At 40.6% G+C, this 21403-nt stretch overlaps 1 protein-coding gene across 1 annotated transcript in view; it reads left to right on the top strand.

Moving 5' to 3' along the window:
* The window catches only part of mdfic (MyoD family inhibitor domain containing), a 52734-nt gene that overhangs the window by 17767 nt on the left and 13564 nt on the right, over nt 1–21403 (top strand). Inside the window, exon 4 of the mRNA XM_072269364.1 lies at nt 16502–16762. Coding sequence (XP_072125465.1) covers nt 16502–16762 — 261 coding nt within the window. The remainder of the gene's footprint in view (nt 1–16501; nt 16763–21403) is intronic.

Raw genomic sequence — 21403 nt, 5'->3', positions numbered from 1 at the left:
GTGGATGTGGAAGTGGAGGGATGTGTTAGTAAATTTGCTGATGACACAAAGGTTGGGGGTGTTGTGGATTATGTGGAGGGCTGTCAGAGATTACAGTGGGATATTGATAAGGTGCAAAACTGGGCTGAGAAGTGGCAGATGGAGTTCAACCCAGATAAGTGTGAGGTGTTTCATTTTGGTAGGTCAAATATGGCAGAATATAGTATTAATGGTAGACTCTTGGCAGTGTGGAGAACCAGAGGGATCTTGAGGTCCAAGTCCATAGGATGCTCAAGCTGCTACGCAGGTTGACTCTGTGGTTAAGAAGGCATAAAGGCATACGGTGCATTGGCCTTCATCAATGGTGGGATTGAGTTTAAGAGCCGAGACGTAATATTATAGCTGTATAGAACCCTTGTCAGACCACACTTGGAGTTCTGTGCTCAGATCTGGTAATCTCACTACAGGAAGGATGTGGAAACCATAGGAAGGGTGCAGAAGAGGTTTACAAGAATGTTCAAGCAACACACACACACACAAAAAATGCTGGTGAACGCAGCAGGCCAGGCAGCATCTACAGAAAGAGGTACAGTCGATGTTTCGGGCCGGGTCCCCTTGTTGCACAGGCCAGCTCCCCATTTGTACTTGTCGATGTTACAGTTATTTAGTCATTGCAACATATGAAATGTTGATGTAAAGATTTCTAATACTTAAAAACATATAGATTTTAATTGAGTTATTGTATGGCTAATTCCACCCAATACTTCACGTGCATACTGAACAAATCTATAAAATAGTAACTATAACAGAATAAAGAATGACCACCAAACAAGAACTTTCAACTAGTGTACAGAAGACAGCAAACAGTGCAAATGCAAAAAGAAGAAACAATAATAATGAGTAAGAATACATTTGAATTCCTGTTCAAACCTATGTATGTATATGCTTGCATGGGAGTCCCTAACATGTAATTATGAATGTCCAGGCAGAGGGCTGGCTTTTAAATAGAAGTTTTCAGGTCATGGGTGTTTATGATAAAGTATATAGAATAAAATGAGTGTTCATGTTTGAGCCACATGTTCCAGAAGTTTTTCTTGACTTTGCTTTGTTTAATGAGTCAGATGTTTTTTGACATACATCTTATTTGCAATGCCACACTTGCATTTCCTCTTAATCCATACTGAAATTGTTTTATTTTTGCACACTTCCATGATGTTTGAAAAAACTGGGATGATGGCACGATGTTCAGTATTGTTGCTTTGTCTCCACTGCGTTCTGACTGCAAAGATTTGTATGTATCACCACCCCAGCATCAATCACTTTGGTACTCCTATGCTAGTGGCTTGTCATTCTGTCAGTCACCACTACTTACAAACCTAGCTTAATAGCTTGCCATCTGTTCCAGTAGCACAATAAGCTTTCTATACCGTTTGTTGGCTAAATTTTAGAGTTCGGTTAAATGATAATTCCTTGTTTTCAATTCCAGTTATTGCATTGAAACGGAACTTCAGTCTGTCTCAGAGCTCTGCAGATAACTTCTGACTTCATAGCATTTATTAAGAAGCATTTAAAAAGAATCACTGGTATTTGCTGTTTGGTGAGAAGTATATAGTGCCTTGTAAAAGTATTCTGCTCCCAACACTTTGTTCACATAAATGAGTATTGGAATCAGGGATTTTGATCAATTTATCTGATCATTTTTATTTGTGAATTGCATACTCCTTTCCCCCGCCCCCCACAGCAGAGCCCAAAATAATAGGGAAAATCGTAAAGCATGAAAAATAAAAATTCAAAAACTAAAATGTCTGCAGTTCAAATGGGTTCATCCCCCTTTGATCAGTACTTAGTTGAACCACCTCTCGCAAATATTACAGCCACTATTCTTTTTCAATATGTCTCTATTGGCTTTGCACAATGTGATGGAGCAAGATTTGCCCATTTCTCCTTGCAAATTTGCTTAAGCTGTCCCAGGTTAATTGAGGAGCGGTGGTGGACAGCAATATTGAGGTCATACCAAAGATGTTCAATCGGTTTACGGTCAAGACTCTGACTGGGTCACTCAAGGACATCAATTTTCTTCACTTGAAGCCACTCCATGGTGTTCTGGCAATGTACTTTGGGTCGTTGTCCTACTGAAAGGCGAATTTCCTCTGTAGTTTAAGTATTCTGGCGGAGACCAGCAGTTTTTTTATCCAGGATCTCTCTGTACTTATGTAGCAGTATTCATCTTCCCATCAATCCTGACCAGATTTCCAGTCCCTGATGCTGAAAAGCATCCCCATGGCATGATGCTACCTCCACCATACTTTACGTGTACAATAATGTTACCAGGCTGATGCACAGAGTAAGATTTACGCCATACGTACCACTTAGCATTGAGGCCAAAATGTTCCACATTAGTTTCATCCGACCACAAGACCTTCTTCTACATCCTTACGTGATCTAAGTGACACTTTTCGAAGTCTTTATGGGCAAGGATATGCTTTTTTTCAGTCACGGCTTCTTTCTTGCCACTCTTGCATAAACACTATTTAGAGATTGTGGAGCCATGAACTTCATCTTCAGTTGCAACCACCGACTTTTGCAGGCCACCCTGTGACTGTTGGTATCACAGTAGCCTCTCTTACAAATGCTTTTCTTCTCTGGTGACTAAGTTTAAAAGGGTGGCCTGACCTAGGCAGTGTGGCCATGGTTTTTCCACTTTTTCATGATTTACTGCACTGAGCTCTGAGGTATGTTCACTGCCTTTGAGACAGTCTTGTACCCTTCCACAGATTTGTACTTGTCTATTATCATCTCTCTGCCTTGTCTTGAATCTATTGGTTTGTTCTGTTGAAGGTCTACCATGCTGTTGGACCCTGCAGAGAGAGGGGGTATTTCTTCTTGTGAATTAATTGAAAACGGGTGATCTTCTAATTTTTTTACATTGCCAACTCGCCCAATTTGTTATTGTAATACAGCATATTGTACCTGAGGATAATTAGTGTCATAATTACAAAGGCCATGAATACTTTTTCAGCCTCACAATTTTGGTTTTTAATTTTTAGTAAATTGTTGACAGATTTTGGAATTTTTTTTATTTTAGACTATGCACAATGCTTTGTAGATTAGTTCAAAATTCTGATTTCAGTACAGGGTATATTGTAAATTTAGAAAATGAGTGAGTAAAATGTGAATATAATTGTGGGGACTGAATAGTTTTATAAATCACTATAAGCGAGAGCCAGAAGTCTCAGAAGGGTAATGAACAGCAAGATTTTCCTGTTGAAAGCAAGTGTTTCTTCCTCCATTTTCTCCCCCCCCCCCCCCAACCACCTTCTAACTCTGACTCCTCAACTTTTTTTTCTCCAGTCCTGATGAAGGGTCTTGGCCCGAAATGTCGACTTATACTCTTTTCCATAGATGCTGCCTGGTCTGCTGAGTTCCTCCAGCATTTTGTCTGTGTAGCAAGATCTTTTTCATATTTTTTCTATGTAGGCAGTGATACAAGGACCCCAATTTACATTCTGCAGTGTTATTATAGCTTGTTCAGTTCATTTGGAAGATATCAAGTTTCACCTACAGATCAGTCTGTAGTTTTCCCCCTCAGTACAAGTTTTTGATCTTGTAGCAACAATTATTGTCCTGTATTTCCTGGCACCACTCCACAAGTTACACTATTTAAATCTGAAAAGATCAGTGTGGTCTGGAGGCAATTGTTCACTTTAGTCCAATTGGTAATCACTTGTTATGAAGAATGTTTTGATGGGCTGTAAATATACTACTTCATCCGTGTGCCTTTAGAGTGTAGTGCTTCCAAATTCCTTCCTTCAAAGAGTTAGAGTTGATGATGTTCCCTCATCACACCATGTATAATTTCAGTCACAACTCCACGAATGAAGAAGCACGTGCCTGCTTGTATCAAGGCCTAAGCAACTTTGGGCATAGCTGAGAAAAGGCAAGTAACAACTGTGTCACAATTTGTTTCCAATGCCAAGGAGAGTATAAGCATCTGAATTGGATTAATTGGCATTGCTATTCTTCCACCAATATCGATCAGAAATTCAGCCAGACCAGCTGAGTAAGTAATATGGTTCCAAGAGCAGGTCAGATACTGGCAAGTAGCTTGCCTCCTGATTTCCCCAAGATCTTCCACCATCTATAAGGCACAAGGCAAGAGTGTGATGGAATGCTTCCAAATGCCTGAATGATTTATAGAATCAAAGTAGTATGCTTGATTGGATCCTAAATATTCATTCCCTCCACTACCAGTGCGTGATGATTTTATACTATTTACACATTATTGCATTATTGTTATGTGCTCAGGTTACTCTGACATTATCTCCCAAATGGTCTAAAGGTAGATTTTGGCAACACTCACAACACCGCTGGAGGAACTCAGCAGGTCGGGCAGCATCCGTGGAAACGATCAGTCAATGTTTTGGGCCGGAACCCTTCGTCAGGACTGTAGAGGGAAGGGGCAGAGGCCCTATAAAGAAGGTGGGAAAGAGAGGGCTGGTAGGTTTCAGGTGAAAAACCAGTAAGGGGAAAGATAAAGGGGTGGGGGAGGGGAAGCAGGGAGGGGATAGGCAGGAAAGGTGAACAAGGATTAGGGGAAAGCACAATGGGTAGTAGAAGGAGGTTGAACCATGAGGGAGGTAGTAGGCAGCTGGGGGAGGGGGCAGAGTGAAACTGAGATAGGGGAAGTGGGGGGGGGGATTACGGAAGTTGGAGAATTCAATGTTCATACCAGGGGCTGGAGACTACCCAGACGGTATATGAGGTGTTGAAGGTAGATCTTACTTGCCTGCAGGTTTCACTCCAGATCACAAGTGATCCTGAATTGGAAATGGTTGTTCCTGCATTGCTGGCTCTAAATACTGAAGCACGGTACCAGTATAGCACAGTGACAGTATCTTCATCAGAAAAGTGCAGCAATTAAGAAGGCAGTTAGTTCACTGCTGTCTTAAGAGCAATTAGAAACGGACAATAAAAGCTGTTCTTGTTTGTTGCATCAGATTTTAAAAAAACGGGTAAATCAGAATCAGGTTTAATATTACTGGGATATGTCATGAAATATGTTTTTGTAGCAGCAATACATAATAAAAACTCAATTACAGTGTGTGTATTACTGTGTGCCTTCAGCCTCCTGTATCTGCTTCCTGATGGTAGCAATGAGAACAGTGCATGTCCAGAGTGATTGGGGGGGGGGGGGGTCCTTAAAGATGGATGGTACCTCTTTGAGGCGTCGCTCCTTGAAGATGTCCTACATGCTACAGAGGCTAGTGCCTATGATGGAGCTGACTGAGTTCACAACTGTTAGCTATTAGCAAGTTCATGTGCCAAACAAAACAGGAGTTAAAAGTAGTGCTATCTCATTAGCACAGTTGAATGTTTTGGAGCATTAATTTTTTTTTTTTTTGCAGAATCTCATGGGAGAACTTGTAAATGCCTCTGATTATATATAGTTCTGGTCTCCACTGAAGGCTCACATTTTCCATTTTGACTATTCCACTTGGCATTCTTAAAAATGCAAAACTTAGACCAATTTTGGATAACTGTATGTTTGTATTTATCTCGTACCATTGGTGATGGAATCTCCTCAAGCTTCCTGTCATTGGTCTGACAAGTGTTTAGAGAAAGTTCGCAATATTAATTGGCTTCTTAGTAAAATCAAGATAATTACGTCTAATTGTCTAATGCAGCAGGATCTTGATGAGTAGCCATAAACTAAATTGAGCAATATTTTGTTTGCATTCTGTGTAGCAGTGGACAGTTGATTTTTCCACATCTGTTTGTGATTTTTGAGATTTAATTTTCCTGAAGACAAAGTCTGCCTGTTCTGCCGGAGCAGTGGAATTTAGGCTTGGAGTTGGTTTAAACAGAGTGCCCAAATCTCAGCAAAGGGCAGTACGGTGAATGGAAAACATTTGTAAGTCATTACTTCTCTGACTTTTCATCATAAAAACAAGCACATGCTAAAACATGGGCCGAGAAGTTGTATTTAACCTGTAAAATTAGTCTATTTGAAGCTTTGGTGCCTGCATTTTTCATCAAAGAATGCATGGAATGGGTAAGACTAATTTCACACAACAAAAGCCATAATTTTAAAATGCGAAGGAATTAGAAGGTTGTTCTGTGGCAAGCTGTTTTTTTATGGTGACCATCTACAATTCTAAATGTCAGCACAGTGGGAGGGAATAGTTTAATTAATAGACTTTTTAGCCTTTTTAACTCAGGATATTTATACTATTGTATCAACTAGATGTCATAGGATTTTACAGTAATGACTTTAAAGACTTCTCTTTAATGTCATAAGTACATGAAACTTGTCTGTGGCAAATTATCTTTCAACACTTTGTTGAAAGAGCAAAGGGCTACCAAATAAGACATTACCTATGTTTTTGCAATCCGAGTGTTCCCTTGTCATTTGAGAAGTTCTATCAGAACAAGATGTACTTTGCATTTCTACAAATAAATGCCAGAACTGACTTTATTATGAAACCAATTGAAAACTTTAATCAAGCTAAACTTTCCTTTGTACAGGACATTCTACGTTTGAAAGTTGGAGTTCAGTTTGCAACAGCCATTTGAAGCTTGGTAAAGGTGCAGGAAGTTTAAAGGGAGTAGAATATATCTTTTAATATAGCCACAAACCATTTTCTAAATATGGTCTTCTAAAGGAAAACTACGTTAGATCTATTTTTCCAAGGAGGTGTCGTCATGGCCTTAGCTGGTCAACTCTGAACTTTGTCATTGAGTGTGCTTATCAGCTAATAATATTCCATTTTTCCTATGTTCTGAGCTGATGTAGAAACTGCTTAAATATGACACTTGTGAATTTTGCATCCTTTGAAGTATCTTCTAAAGTGTTGAGTAATTTCTAAGTTTTAGCAGTGATATGGATGAGCTGTTTGCCTTCATTACAATCCTTTGCAGAGATGTTTTCCCCATGGTCACTACAAAGGTGATCTGACTTGGGATCTATTCAAGAACAAAATGATCCTGATGAAAACTGATGATGGTAGAGCATTAGTTTGGATACTGCATGTCCTGAAGTACTGATGGATCAGCTACATTTTAATGGAAATAAATTTTGGAAGGAGAACTCCTAAGGTTTTGTTCAATACAGATAAGTGTACGGCACTAAGTGTAATAGAACAGAGAGATCTAGGAATACAGGTGCATAGTTCATTGAAAGCAATGTGGCCCAAGTGCAGGACTGTCTGTGTGGGCAGCATGGTCTCGTTGGGCTGAAGGGCCTGTATCTTTGCTGCATTGTTCCATGAATCTGACTCAATGGTACTTGTACCTAGGGGTGCATTGGTGTCCTGTAACTTCTCTGAATAGTGCTTTGCTGATTCAAAATTACACCAGAAAGAATGAAGGACTAATGCAATTCCTTTAAATTGCATCTCTTTTGAAGAATCTTTTAGTGATGCAAAAAATGTGACTTAAATCCCAACCAAATTCTTCTATAGGGTTTTACGTTTTGTCAGGTAAAGTTAAGTTGGTCACATTAAATTGGGCAAACTTCAACAAGCCTTGTCCCACATTGATCTAGTCCATATCAGTTGATTTTATTTTTTTGCCATCTGCATTGAGAACATCCATGGCAGCAATTAATTTTTAAATGCAGGGCAGTTTATAGAGACCTGATGAATGGCCTACCTTGTTTCATTCGGTGACCTAACTTAATTTGAATTAATTTGAGCCTTGTTTAATTCTTCAATGCAAAATGAAGATGGAGAAGAATCACCTTGCTGTGTAATTTGTTGTCCTCTGTTTTTATTATCAGCACTAATTCTGGGAGAAACTTGAATTGGTCAGCAAGGACATAGGACAACATATTATTATTATTGTTACTACATGGATTTTTTTTTAATAAAGCATGGTGGCATCTTCTGTGGTAGTGGATTTGTTTTTTCTGTGTCTGGGCAATTGCAAAAAAATAATAGTGATTTCTTAGACGCATTTTGTTCCTGTAAGAATGATCAATTAAAAATCCAGATGTACCCATGTATCCAACAACTGCCAGTATTCATGATGGTGTTTGGCACTGTCTTCTACTTGGCAGGGATAGGTCTATGTCTGGAGGGGAAAGAAATTAGAAATATAGAGCTGTCATGGTCCAGTTACATATACAGTGGTGGCATGATAAACCGATTAACTTGAGAAAAGCACATGGCCAGCTGTCTCAATAGAAGGCAGAGGTACAGCTGGGAATATCCTTTTGTGACCAGATTCTCAAAAGCGGAAGTTAGACATCTGTAACCTCCTTAACTTCCTCGGTACAGCATGTCTAAACACTTGGCAGGTTTCTGTTCTTTTGAACTGCAAGAAGAACAGCTTATCGAAAAAAAAACTATTGCTTTCAGTCAGCATGCTATTTCATCCAATCTCTTGTACATAAGCTCTTCCTCTTTCAGAGGAAACTTGTTTCTAAAGTTGTTCTGTATTGATTAGATCTGCTGTTCAAAAAATATTGATGTGGCATTCATTGTAGCATCATGTTATACAGTAATAAGTGTCATTTTCTAATGTATTTGGTGCAAGATACAGGATGAGTAAATTTTGTCACCTTTAGTAAATTTGTATGGTAGTAGCTGTGTCTTTTGTTTCAAATATGATTTGTATAATTTATGCTTTTCTTTTCTCATGTGAACCTGACATAAGAGTGGTGTGTAATGTTTGAAATAAATCCATTAGAAGAAAATAAAGAATTAGAAAATTTACTGAACTGTTTTGTTATTTAAAGACTACTTTATGATTTTTTTTTTCCTAAACTTAGCTTAATGGGATTAGTTTTAGCTCTGTGCCAGGAAGAATAACAAGTCTTGTTAATCATTGTGCAGAACTACCTAATGTTACGGAAATGCTTGATTTGTTTTGTTTCTGAAATGATAATTTTGCAATGTTAGTTCATATAGTGGTTTAATAGTGGAAGTTTGCCAGGTTTCTGCTATCTTTGTCCAGAATGACTTGGGATTAGAAGAAGAATTGAATGGTCTAGAAACATGTTTTGGTTTTCTGGATGGTGACCTTGTGCTGTTCAGCTGTTTCCTACTTAAAACTTTTATTTGGGAGAAGAAGCAAATGAGGGACAGGTTGCTCACAGGTTGTTCTCGTAAAGAGCATTATGTGCGATATTTTAATTTGCATTCTTTCATGATTACGTAATGAAGAAAACTATGTGAAGAATTACGTATATTCTTTGCCAATGTAGGTAAATAAAACAACCCATAAAATTTGGTCCTGAGCACATTACATAAATTTAACACATCTTATTTGCCTCCTCCCCCTCTCCCAGTTTTACCTATCACCTGCCCACCTTCTTCCTTACCCCCCTGCCTACCTTCTTACTCTGAATTCTCTCCTTTTCCAGGCCTGATGAAGGGTCTCGGCTTGAAATGTCGACTGTTACTCTCTTCCATAGATGCTGCCTGGCCTGCTGAGTTCCTCTAGCATTTAGTGTGTTGCTTTCGATTTCCATTATCTGCGGATATTCTCATGTTTGTAATTCTTAAACACCCAGATTTTGTTGATATTGCAACAATTTTCAAGTATAACATCCTTTAAATGAATATTGAATATTAATTAAGTGTTTTTGTCATCAGCAAAAATGTGGAGGTTGCTGGTGATGTCATATGGAACTGAGGTTGTGGTGGGCTTCCAGGAGCTGCTTCAATCCTAGCAGTAATAGACTACCTACAGTGATGCTAGACTGGGAGTTTCATGGACTTGGATCCAGTGGTGATAGATATTCAATTCTGAAAAGAGTATAGCCTAGAACGGACTTTGCGGTTGGTGGCATCCAATTTATCTATTGCCCTGATCTTTCTAGATGGCAGAGCACACAAGTGTGACATTTCCTTGTGCAGTTCATGAATAGAACATGGTGCAGTAATGAGGGAAGAAGTGGACGTTTAAGATTGGGTGTAGATGCTGACCCTACAGCCTATGTCATCCAGCCTGTCCTTTTGAATTTTGGAGGATTTTAAAGCTATGATCAAACACAGACTGAGATGACAATGACAAAGTACTGAAGTTGGGTTTTGAGGAACTTGAGTGGGAAAGTACTAGTGAAGGCAGTTTTAAAGAGTTGAGGGATAGTGATATATGTGTCCATCACCAGTGGTGGGGTGGAAAGATACACAGAAGTCATAGGCTGGCAGATGATGGCTGTGAATTAGGAAGTCATATGAGATATGGTTTTGGAAGACCATGTGGGAATTTAAAGATGAGGGTAAGAATTCTGATGGCATTGTAACAAGTAGTCAAACCACCTATGAAAAGTGGTTAAAGCAGGAACTTGACAAAAATGAAGCTTGGTGCAGGATTGAATTCAAAAGGTAAACTTCCAGATGAAGTGGAAATTGTGGATTCTGTACATCCAGGAATATCAGAACCACTCAAAGCATTTGGGATGATACTGAGAGTCTTGACTCCATACATTTGATAACACAGGTGCCCTGTATTAACATATAAGGAATACACCACCTTGCAAACTATTCAATTGCCTACCTTGTCTGCTTTCCCACTTCAAACTGCTCAGTTACTTCGGAACCCACAAAGCTGGAGTGGATGCAAGTCCTTGTGAATCCTGGGGGACTGCAAAAGAAAATGGTTAAATAATCTGAAGGTAGAGAATACTGGAATTAATATCTTGGTTGATGGCTTTGTATTGTAGTAACATTAAGCAATGTAGCATATAGGTCCCAGTGACGAAGTTGAGGTATGTCCCTACCAAAGGAGGTGTAAGGCGTTCCTTCCCTCCGCTAGCCTGCGAGTCACACTTGGACAAGGTGTAGCACCTGTCACCTGCTTAGTCCTGAATCAGGGTCATGTGAAGCCACAGGAGCAGGTGGTGGATGATGGAATGAGCAGCTGGTGCACATCACAAGTCCTGGTTATGTGACCACTGACCCCAGGCAGACAATCTCTGAAGAGTATTGATAATGGCTAGGGTTACCTGTCTTGTAAAGACATTGCCCAGAAGAAGGCAGTGGCAAACCACTTCTGTGGAAAAAATTGTCAAAAGCCATCATAGTCATGCAGGACTATAGTCACCTACATCTTATGATATGGAGCATAGCGAATGAACGACAAAGATGTATGGAAGTGGTTGGAAATATCCAGACTATATTTCACTGAGAACTATTGATACCTTGTCAGAGTTATGTTCACCGGCAGTGTGGTATGTTGGTTAAGCTTGTCATATAGGGTTTAATGCAAGCAAGTGTCAGTTGTCAGTTCCACGCTTTTGATTCCATTGGCCTTAGTGCAGCCATATCCGTAAGATGTGACTACAACTGCAGCAGTAAAGTTTGCATTCAACTTTGAAACTTTTGTTTAACTGGAGTAAGTAGCCTTTCATTTTTAACTAGATGCCAAATTGTTATGTGCATGAAATTGAATGTTTACAAAGATAGCGCTGTAGAGTTAAAGATCGGAGTCTACAATCGCTACTTAGAAAACAAATTTTAATAATTCCACCAGAAATGCCAATTATAGGTTTTCTTTACATTTCCTTTATTATTTTCATATGTCCAGGTTGCACGATTTCTTCTCCACATTATTTCCTTTGTTAAACCATAGAAACTACAGCACAGAAACAGGCCTTTTGGCCCTTCTTGGCCATGCCGAACAATTTTCTGCCTAGTCCCACTGAACTGCACACAGACCATATCCCTCCATACACCTCCTATCCATGTATCTGTCCAATTTATTCTTAAATGTTAAAAAAGAACCCGCATTTACCACCTCATCTGGCAGCTCATTCCATACTCCCACCACTCTCTGTGTGAAGAAGCCCCCCCTAATGTTCCCTTTAAACTTTCCCCCCTCACCCTTAACCCATGTCCTCTGGTTTTTTTCTCCCCTTGCCTCAGTGGAAAAAGCCTGCTTGCATTCACTCTATCCATACCCATCATAATTTTATATACCTCTATCAAATCTCCCCTCATTCTTCTATGCTCCAGGGAATAAAGTCCTAACCTATTCAACCTTTCTCTGTGACTGAGTTTCTCAAGTCCCGGCAACATCCTTGTAAACCTTCTCTGCACTCTTTCAACCTTATTTATATCCTTCCTGTAATTTGGTGACCAAAACTGAACACAATACACCAGATTCGGCCTCACCAATGCCTTATACAACCTCATCATAACATTCCAGCTCTTATACTCAATACTTTGATTAATAAAGGCCAATGTACCAAAAGCGATTTTGGTATTTGCCATTTTCCTTTGAAAACAAAATATGCAAGTTCACATGTAACACAGATTATCAGTTCAGTGCAAAGCATCTATCTCTACCTGTGTAGATTGCTTGTCCAGCAGACATTACATCATTAGGCAGACAAAATTGAAAAAGGTGAATGCAGGATTAGAGGTGTTGTATTTGAGTGCGCATAGTTTATGGAATAAGGTTGATGTACTTGTAGCACGGTTACAGATTAGCAAGTATGATGTTGTAGGTATCGCTGACTCATGGCTGAAGGAAATGGTGTGCACTTCAGGTTTTTTGAAAGGGGTGGCTGAAGAAATTATGGAGGCATTAGTAATGATCTTTCAAGACTTCTCAGTAACAGTTCAAACAAAAAAAACTTTATAGGTTCAATTTTGGAGAAATCCTGCTAATGGAAAATATAATTTTAACAAACTAGAGAAGGATTATAGATGGTTGAATAAGCAAGGTGTATTTTGGCCCAAAGTAATATGGATGTTGGGCCGAATAAATATGGCAGAATGCACCCAGAAACTGAAGGTGTTGGGTAGGGGCTGGCTTAAAACATTTAAGAACAATACCTTGTTTAAGTTCAACGCTTGGTGGAATTTGGGATCCAAAACATTTCTATCAGAATTGCTATCTTTACATTTTAATTTGGTGCAGTAGAGGGATGTCAGAGTGTTAGCAGTTCCGTGCCTCACTTGGACCAGAAGTACAAATGTTGTAGTTCCCTGTAGGTCATCACCAGGAAAGGGTATGGCTGTGTGGATATCATGGAAAACATTGCAGGACAGGCACTTGGAACAAGTAGTGTGAAAACTTGCAGTCGAAAATGCAAGAATGATGGCTTAATTGTTTGTGGTTGAATGATAAAGTACATGAGAGCAGGATGCTATTAAAGTGACAACATCCCAAGAAAGGTGGGAATGGATGGTTGTGACTTTCAGTTGCTTGCAGAAAAACTAAAGTGATTCACAGATCCAAAAAAGGCACTTCAACAACATTGCCTCCAACTTCCACCCTGCCCTCAATTTACCTGGTCCATTTCCAACGCCTCCTTCCCCTTTCTCAATCTCTCTGTCTCAATCTCTGGAGACAGCTTATCTACTGATGTCCATTATAAACCCACTGACTCTCCCAGCTATCTGGACTATACCTTTTCCCACCCTGTTACCTGTAAAAATGCCATCCCCTTTTCTCAATTCCTGCGTCTCTGCCACATCTGCTTTCCGGATGAGGCTTTTTATTCCAGAACAAAGGAGATGTTCTCCTTCAAAGAAAGTGGCTTCCCTTCCTCCACCATTAATGCCACCTTCAACCACATCTCTTCCATTTTGTGCACGTCTGCCCTCATCCATCCTCCCACCGGGGATAGGGTTCCTCTTGTCCTACCACCCCACCGGCCTCTGCATCCAGCACCTAATTCTCTGTAATGTCTGCCATCTCCAACGGGATCCCAATGCCAAGCACATCTTTCCCTCCCTCCCACCCCCACCCCACTTTCTGCTCCTACATGACTTCCTTGTCCATTTGTCCCTCTGCACTGATCTCCCTCCTGGCACTTATCCTTGTCAGCGGTATAAACAAATGCTACACCTGCCCCTACACCACCTCCCTCGCTACCTAAAACAGTCCTTCCAGCTGAGGTGACACTTTGTCTTTTGGGGTCATCTGCTATATCCAGTGCTCCTAGTGTTTCCTCCTATACATCAGTGAGTCCCGATGTAGCTTAGGAGAACTTCGCCGAGCACTTATGCTCCATTCACCAGGTAATGTGAGATCTCCCAGTGGCCACCCATTTTAATTCCACTTCCCATTCCCATTCTGACATGCCAATCCATGGCCTCCTCTACTGTTGTGATGAGGCCACACTCAAGTTGGAGGTGCAACATCTTGTATTCCATCTGGGTAGCCTCCAACCTGATGGCATGAACATCGATTTCTTGAATTTCCCGTATTGACCCCTCAATCTCCTTCACCATTCCCTATTCCCTTTTCCCTCTCACCTTATCTCATTACCTGCCCATCATCTCCCTCTGATGCTCCTCCTACTTTTTCTTTCTTCTATGGCCTTCTGTTTTCTCCTATCAGATTCCCCCTCATCCAGCCTGTCTCTCTTTCACCAGTCAACTTCCCAGCTCTATACTTCACCCCTCTTCCCACCCCCCCAATTTCACCTATCACCTTGTGTTTCTTCCTCCCTTCACCACCCCACTCCTCCTAAATCTGACTCCTCATCTTTTTTTTCCCCTCCAGTCCTGATGAAGGTTCTTGGCCCAAAATATTGACTGTATTTCTTTCTGTAGATGCTTCCTGGCTTGCTGCATTCCTAGAGCATTTTGAAGATCTTGCTTGGATTTCTAGTGTCTGCAGATTTTCTTTTGACTGAGAACATTTTATAGGATAAAGGACTGGTACTGGGATACTCAATTGGTAACTGACTCTGGGCATGTATATTTTTTTGAAATCAAAGAATATTTGATTTTAAAGGGTGAAATTGAAAGCAGCGCTGTGTGGGATAAATGCGGCTATAGTGGAGAAAACACTTCTCAAAGCACCTCCTGGGCTCTGGTTTTGGAAGATGATGAAACCAGCAACAGGAAGGGACAAGGCTGATTTGGGTAAGCTCAGATAGCTATCAGCTGTGGTCTGGTAGCGCTAATGAAGGCAAGGTCCACATCAAGACTAATGGGGATCTCTCACACAGCCTGAAGCAGGATCACATAAGTACCAACATCTGAGAATGCTGTTTCAAAGATTGCAGAGTGTCTGAGATTTTGCTCCTCAGCCACATTGCTAATCATTTAGCTCCTCACAAGGGTCAGCCCAATGCAGATGGAGTGGGACACCTTGAGAGCAGACCGCATAGTACTTATGGCTTTGGCATTGAGTTACAGGATAGGCAGCGAATCACTGAGAAGAAGGTGTCTGGTTGAATGCGGTGTTCACTCATAGTTCCTTCACTGTGGCACAATGGTTTTTTCGTGAGGGTGGAGACCATGATCTGAGAAAATGAAACCTGTTTTGATCAGAACTTGGAGAGTACAGAAATGAAACTTTTGATAGGGTTTTGAGGGTGCGGGATTCATAAGACCATAAGATATTGGAGCAGAAGCAGGCCATTCGGCCCATCGAGTCAGCTCCACCATTCAATCATGGGCTGATTCAATTTTTCCAGTCATCCCCAATCCCCTGCCTTCACCCCATACCCTTTGATGCCCTGGCTAATCAAGAACCTATTTATCTCTGCCTTAAACACATCCAATGACTTGGCCTCCACAGCCGCTCGTGGCAACAAATTCCACAGATTTACCACCCTCTGACTAAAGTAATTTCTCCCCATCTCAGTTCTAAAAGGATGTCCTTCAGTCCTGAAGCTGTGCCCTCTTGTCCTAGAATCCCCTTCCGTGGGAAATAACTTTGCCATATCTAATCTGTTCAGGCTTTCTAACATTCAGAATGTTTCTATGAGATCTCTCCTCATCACCAGAAGTGATGGGGATATTTACAAAGAATGTGCTATTCCCATTGGCTCCTCTACCCGTCTCCCCTTTGCTCCTCTACCAGTCTCCACTTTGCTGCGATTTTCCTTTGAACCTAACTCAATTAAGTTATTCGCCTTGCAGACTCCTTGTGTAGCTTGTTAAATTTTTTGTTGGTGCACATATGAAGTGTCTTGTAATATTATAAAAAGTGCTGTGTACATAAAAGATGTTACTGAATTTGTCGAGCTTTCAGAGTAAAAGCTGTCTGTGTGCTACTTTAGAAATCACAGGCATGTGCTCAGTAAATAGTCAGCCGTGCTGGTCACTCAGCATGCCAGTTTGCAAAGAGCCAGATAACAAAGCTTTTATTGTAATTTGCCTAATGGTTTCCCTAAATTTAAAAGTAGAAGGAAAAAATTGTTTTTGACTCCTCGTCATGCAAACATAGAGCATCTGAAAAAGTGTCTTTACAACGGAATCATTCTTTTTGAGGTTTCATCATTGCTTTGTGGGACCCTCTGCCTGTAAAATGATCCAGCTTTAGAAATTGTGCATCAAATGTCATTTTTTTTTAATATTAGTTGGGCAATGTTTACCTATATAGGGTTGGATGTAATTTTACATTGATTCTCCCCCCACCACCCCGGGTATTGTAGAACGGTCCTTTCTTGTTCTGATATGTTAGGTTTAAAGTTTTTGTTGTTTTTGTTCAATCCAACGTTCACTGAAATCCCAAGTTTTCAACATTTTACTATTCATTGCCCTTTTCCAAAATGTGAGAATATATTTTGTTTGAGAAATTAAACTGAATCATCTTCTTACACTTTCAGCTCAACCTCAATCCACAACAGCACTGGAACAGACCGAGGGGGAAACTGGCAAATTACAAAATGGCCACACAAGCCTGAGTAATGTAAATGGAATTCACAATGGGATCACACATGGGATTTCGGACCACAGAAAGCTTTCTGCTCCAGTCTCTCAGAAAATGCACAGAAAACTCCAGTCAAGCCTTTCAGTTACTAGTAATGCCAGCAAAAAAAGCAAATTAAGCTCGACAAATTCTCAGAAACCAGCATCGACACCAGAAGGTATGTTTAATCATCCAGAATTGTAATTTTTTTTTGCACACTTACTTTAAGCATTCTGGAACAAAGTTCAAATTCAATCATATATCTAGGCTAACCTTTTTTTCTAAGAAGACATGCTTTTATAATACATATGAAGAAAAATACTTGGGGACGTAGTGTAATTTTCATTTGACATTGTCAATTAATTTATTTAGCAAACTGCTGCAAGCAAGTAGAAATAAATAATATAGATTCCTTGTGAGCTTGAGAATCATTTTACTTTGCCTGGCCATCCTGACCCATCAGCAAATAGCAACTGAAAATACTTCAAGGTAATTTGGGGATCTGTGATGATGCAAAGTTTCTTCAGATACATAGTGTTACAAACTTTCTTCAGGTATATAAAGTGTATAAAAGAGGTGAAAGTAGATATCGGATCACTGGAAAATGTTGCTGGAGAGATAGTATTGGCAGATCAACTGAATAAATATTTTCTATCAGTCTTCACACTAGCAGTATGCTGGAAGTTTAGAAGTGAGTGAAGCTGCCATTACTGTGGAGAATGCGCGTGAGAAACTGGAAGGTCTAAAGGTAGATAAGTCACCTGGAACGGATGGTGTGCACCCTAGGATTCTGAAAGAGGTGGCTTCCTACAAAGTGAATCCCAATAGCATGAAAGGTAGCGATGCTTCACTACTAGATGGTCTCAATGCCTTTTATGTCCACTTTGAAAGGGAGAATACAACTACAGCTGTGAAGATCCCTGCTGCACCTGATGACCCTGTGATCTTTGTCTCAGGGGCTGTGTTTAAAGAGGGTGAACTCTCGCAAGGTGGAAGGTCCCGATAGAGTACCTGGTAAGGCTCTGAAAACTTGTGCCAACCAACTGGCGGGGGTATTCAAGGACATTTTCAACCTCTCACTGCTATGGGCAGAAGTTTCCACTTGCTTCAAAAAGACAACAATTATACTAGTGCCCAAGAAGAATGATGTGACCTGCCTTAATGCCTATCACCCAGTAGCACTCACATCTACAGTGATTAAATGCTTTGAGAGGTTGGTCATGACTAGACTGAACTCCTGCCTCAGCAAGGACCTGGACCCATTGCAATTTGCCTATTGCCACAATAGGTCAATGGTCGATGCAATTTCAATGGTTCTTCACATAGTCTTAGACCACCTGGACAATACAAACACTTATGTCAAGATGCAGTTCATCGACTATAGCTCAACATTCAACACCATTATTCCCACAATCCTATTGAGAAGTTACAAAACCTGGGCCTCTGTATCTCTCTCTGCAATTGGATCTTCAACTTCCTAACTGGAAGACCACAATTTGTGCGGATTGATGATAATATCTCCTCCTGGCTGATGATCAACACTGGCGCACCTCAGGGGTGTGTGCTTAGCCCACTGCTCTGCTCTCTCTATAACCATGACTGTGTGGCTAGGCATAGCTCAAATACCATCTATAAATTTGCTGATGATACAACCATTGTTGGTAGAATCTCAGATGGAAATGAGAGGGTGTACAGGAGTGAGATATGCCAACTAGTGGAGTGGTGTCGCAGCAACAACCTAGCACTCAACGTCACTAAGATGAAAGAGCTGATTGTGGACTTCAGGAAGGGTCAGATGAAGGAACGTATACCAATCCTCATAGAGGGATCAGTAGTGGAGAGAGTGAGCAATTTCAAGTTCCTAGGTGTCAAGATCTCTGAGGACCTAACCCGGTCCCAACATATCGATACAGTTATAAAGAAACAAGATAGCAATTATCCTTAATTAGGAGTTGAAGAAATTTGGCATTTCAACAAATACACTCAAAGACTTCTATAGATGTACTGTGAAGAGCATTCTGACAGGCTGCATCACTGTCTGGTATGGGGGTCTACTGTGCAGGACCGAAAGAAGCTGCAGAGGGTTGTAAATTTAGTCAGCTCCATGTTGGGTACTAGCCTACAAAGTACCCAGGACATCTTCAGGGAGCGGTGTCTCAGAAAGGCAGCGTTCATTATTAAGGACACCACCCAGGGCATGCCCTTTTCTCACTGTTACCATCAGGTAGGAGGTACAGAAGCCCGAAGGTACACACTCAGCGATTCAGGAACAGCTTCTTCCCTTCTGCCATCCGATTCCGAAATGGACCTGTGAACACTATCTCACATTTTTAATATATATTGTTTCTGTTTCTTTGCACAACTTTTAATCTATTCATTATATGTGTACTGCAATTGATTTACTTTATTATTATTTTTTCTTCTATGTTATGTACTGCATTGAACTGCTGCTGCTAAGTTAAAAATTTCACGGCACATGCTGGTGATAATAGACCTCATTCTGATTCTGAAGAGATTGTGGAGATATTAAGAATGATTTTTCAAGAATCAATTGATTCTGGCATGGTTCCAGAGAAATCGAAAATTGCAGATAACACTGCAGTATTCAAAAAGGAAGAGAGGCAGAAGAAAGGAAAGAAAAAAAGGCCAGTTAGTCTGAACTCAGTGGTTGGGAGGATATTGGAGTGGATTGTTAAGTATGTGGTTTTGGGGAACTTAGAGGCATGTGATAAAGTAGGCCAGAGTCAGCATGGTTTCCTCAAGGGAAAATCTTGCCTGACAAATCTGTTGGAATTCTTGAAGAAATATCAAGCAGGATAGAGAGAGGAGAATCAATGGATGTTGTGTACTGGCATTTTCAGATGGCCTTTGACAAGGTGTACACATGAGGCTGCTAAACAAGTTAATAGCTCATGGCATTACAGGAAAGATATTAGCACAGATGGATTGGCCGGAGGCAAAGAGTGGGAATAAAGGGTTGGCTGCCTGTGACTAGTGATGTTCCACAGGGATTTGTGTTGGGACTGCTTCTCGTTACGTTTTATGGCAATGATTTGGATGATGGATTTGATGGCTTTCTTGCAAAGTTTGAGGATGATATGAAGGTGGGTGGTGGGGCAGACAGTTTTGTAGAAGTTAAGAGGCTGCAGCTGGACAGACAGATTAGGAAAATGGGTAAGGAAGTGGTAAATGGAATAAAATGTCAGGGAGTGTATGATCATGCAGTTGGTAGAAGTAGTAAGAGGGTAGACTACTCTCCAAAAGGAGAGAGAATTCAAAAATATGAGGTGCAAAGGGATTTGGAAGTTTTTGTGCAGGATTCCCTAAAGGTTAATTTGCAGATTAAGGTGAGGAAGACAAATGTGATGTTAGCATTCATTTCAAAAGGACTAGAATATAAAAGCAAGAATGTAATGTTAAGGCTTTGTAAAGCACTGGTGAGGCCTCACTTGGGATATTGTGAGCAGTTTTAGGTCCCTTATCTTAGAAAGGATGTGCTGACATTCGGAAGGGTTCAAAGGAGGTTCACGAAAATGATTCTGGGATTTAAATTCTTGTCATATGAAGAGTGTCTGATGACTCTGGGACTGTACTCACTGGAATTCAGAAGAATGAGGAGTGTTCTCATTGAAAACTATTGAATGTTGGAAGGCCTCAGTAGAAGGATGTGAAGAGGAGGTTTCCTATGGTGGTGGTGTTTAGGGCCAGAGGACACAGCCTCAGAATAGAGTGGCATCCTTTAGAATAGAGATGAGGAGGAATTTTTTCATCCAGAGTGGTGAATCTGTTGAATTTTTTACCATAGGTGGTTGTAGAGGCCAAGTCAATGGGTATAGTTAAGGCAGAGATTGATGGATTCTTGATTGGTCAGAGCAGGAAGGGATATGGGGAGAAGGCAGGAGATTGGGGGCTGAGGAGGAAAATGGATCAGCCATCATGAAATGGTGGAGCAGGCTTGATTGTCCAATGGTCCAATTCTGCTCCTATATCTTATGGGCTCCTGATCTAAATCTGCTTGCATGTTATATGACTATCAGTTTGAAGACTAAATGGTTAAAATGTTGCACAAATTTTCTAGAAGCATTGCAAAAGATTCAACTAATCATCAGACCCCATCTCTTGTTCACCACCTCCCCCCCCCTCCATACCTATGTCACCAATTTATAAGGTCATAGTTGATCTTTACCTGCAGGCCATTGTCCTGACTACCCCACAATCCTCATCTAAAACACTGTCCGTAACCATCTTTGTGCTCAGTGAATGATTTACCATTGGCATCATGGATGGAAAATTCCAAAGGTCCTTTGCCTTCTCAGTGAAGAAAAGTCTCTCTGCCCTTGTTTTGAATGGTAGATTCCTTATTTTGAGACAAGTGCTCCCTGGATATGGGTACTCTAGCCATGGGAAATATCAACCTTCACACCTACCCTGTCAGGATCCTGAAGAAATTTATGCACTCTGTAAGCTTGTCTCTCCATTCTTCTAGGATTAAACTTGAGACTCTGTGCTTAATCCCCCTTCTTACAACAAGCCAACCATCCTTGCCTTAGTCTGGTTATTCTATTCTAAATTTATCCTTTTTTAGTTAGGGAGGTAATTCATCTTGAGCAGGGCCTTGTAAAATTGGTGCAATAACTTACAATATTGCATCCAAGCTTATTTGAGAACCATTCATAAAGATTTGGACACTTTCACACTTAGCAACCCTGATCTTACCCCTTTGTGATACCAGAGTGTATAATGAACCCACCCTTGTCTGGTTGAAATCATCTAACTTAGGACAGTATAACATTTGACTTTGAAAATTGCCTGCCCATTG

Source organism: Mobula birostris, chromosome 9 (assembly GCF_030028105.1).
Source record: "Mobula birostris isolate sMobBir1 chromosome 9, sMobBir1.hap1, whole genome shotgun sequence".
Taxonomy (NCBI): Eukaryota; Metazoa; Chordata; class Chondrichthyes; order Myliobatiformes; family Myliobatidae; genus Mobula; species Mobula birostris.
The sequence above is the reverse complement of the archived record's forward strand: the minus strand, read 5'-3'. Positions and strand labels throughout refer to the sequence as shown.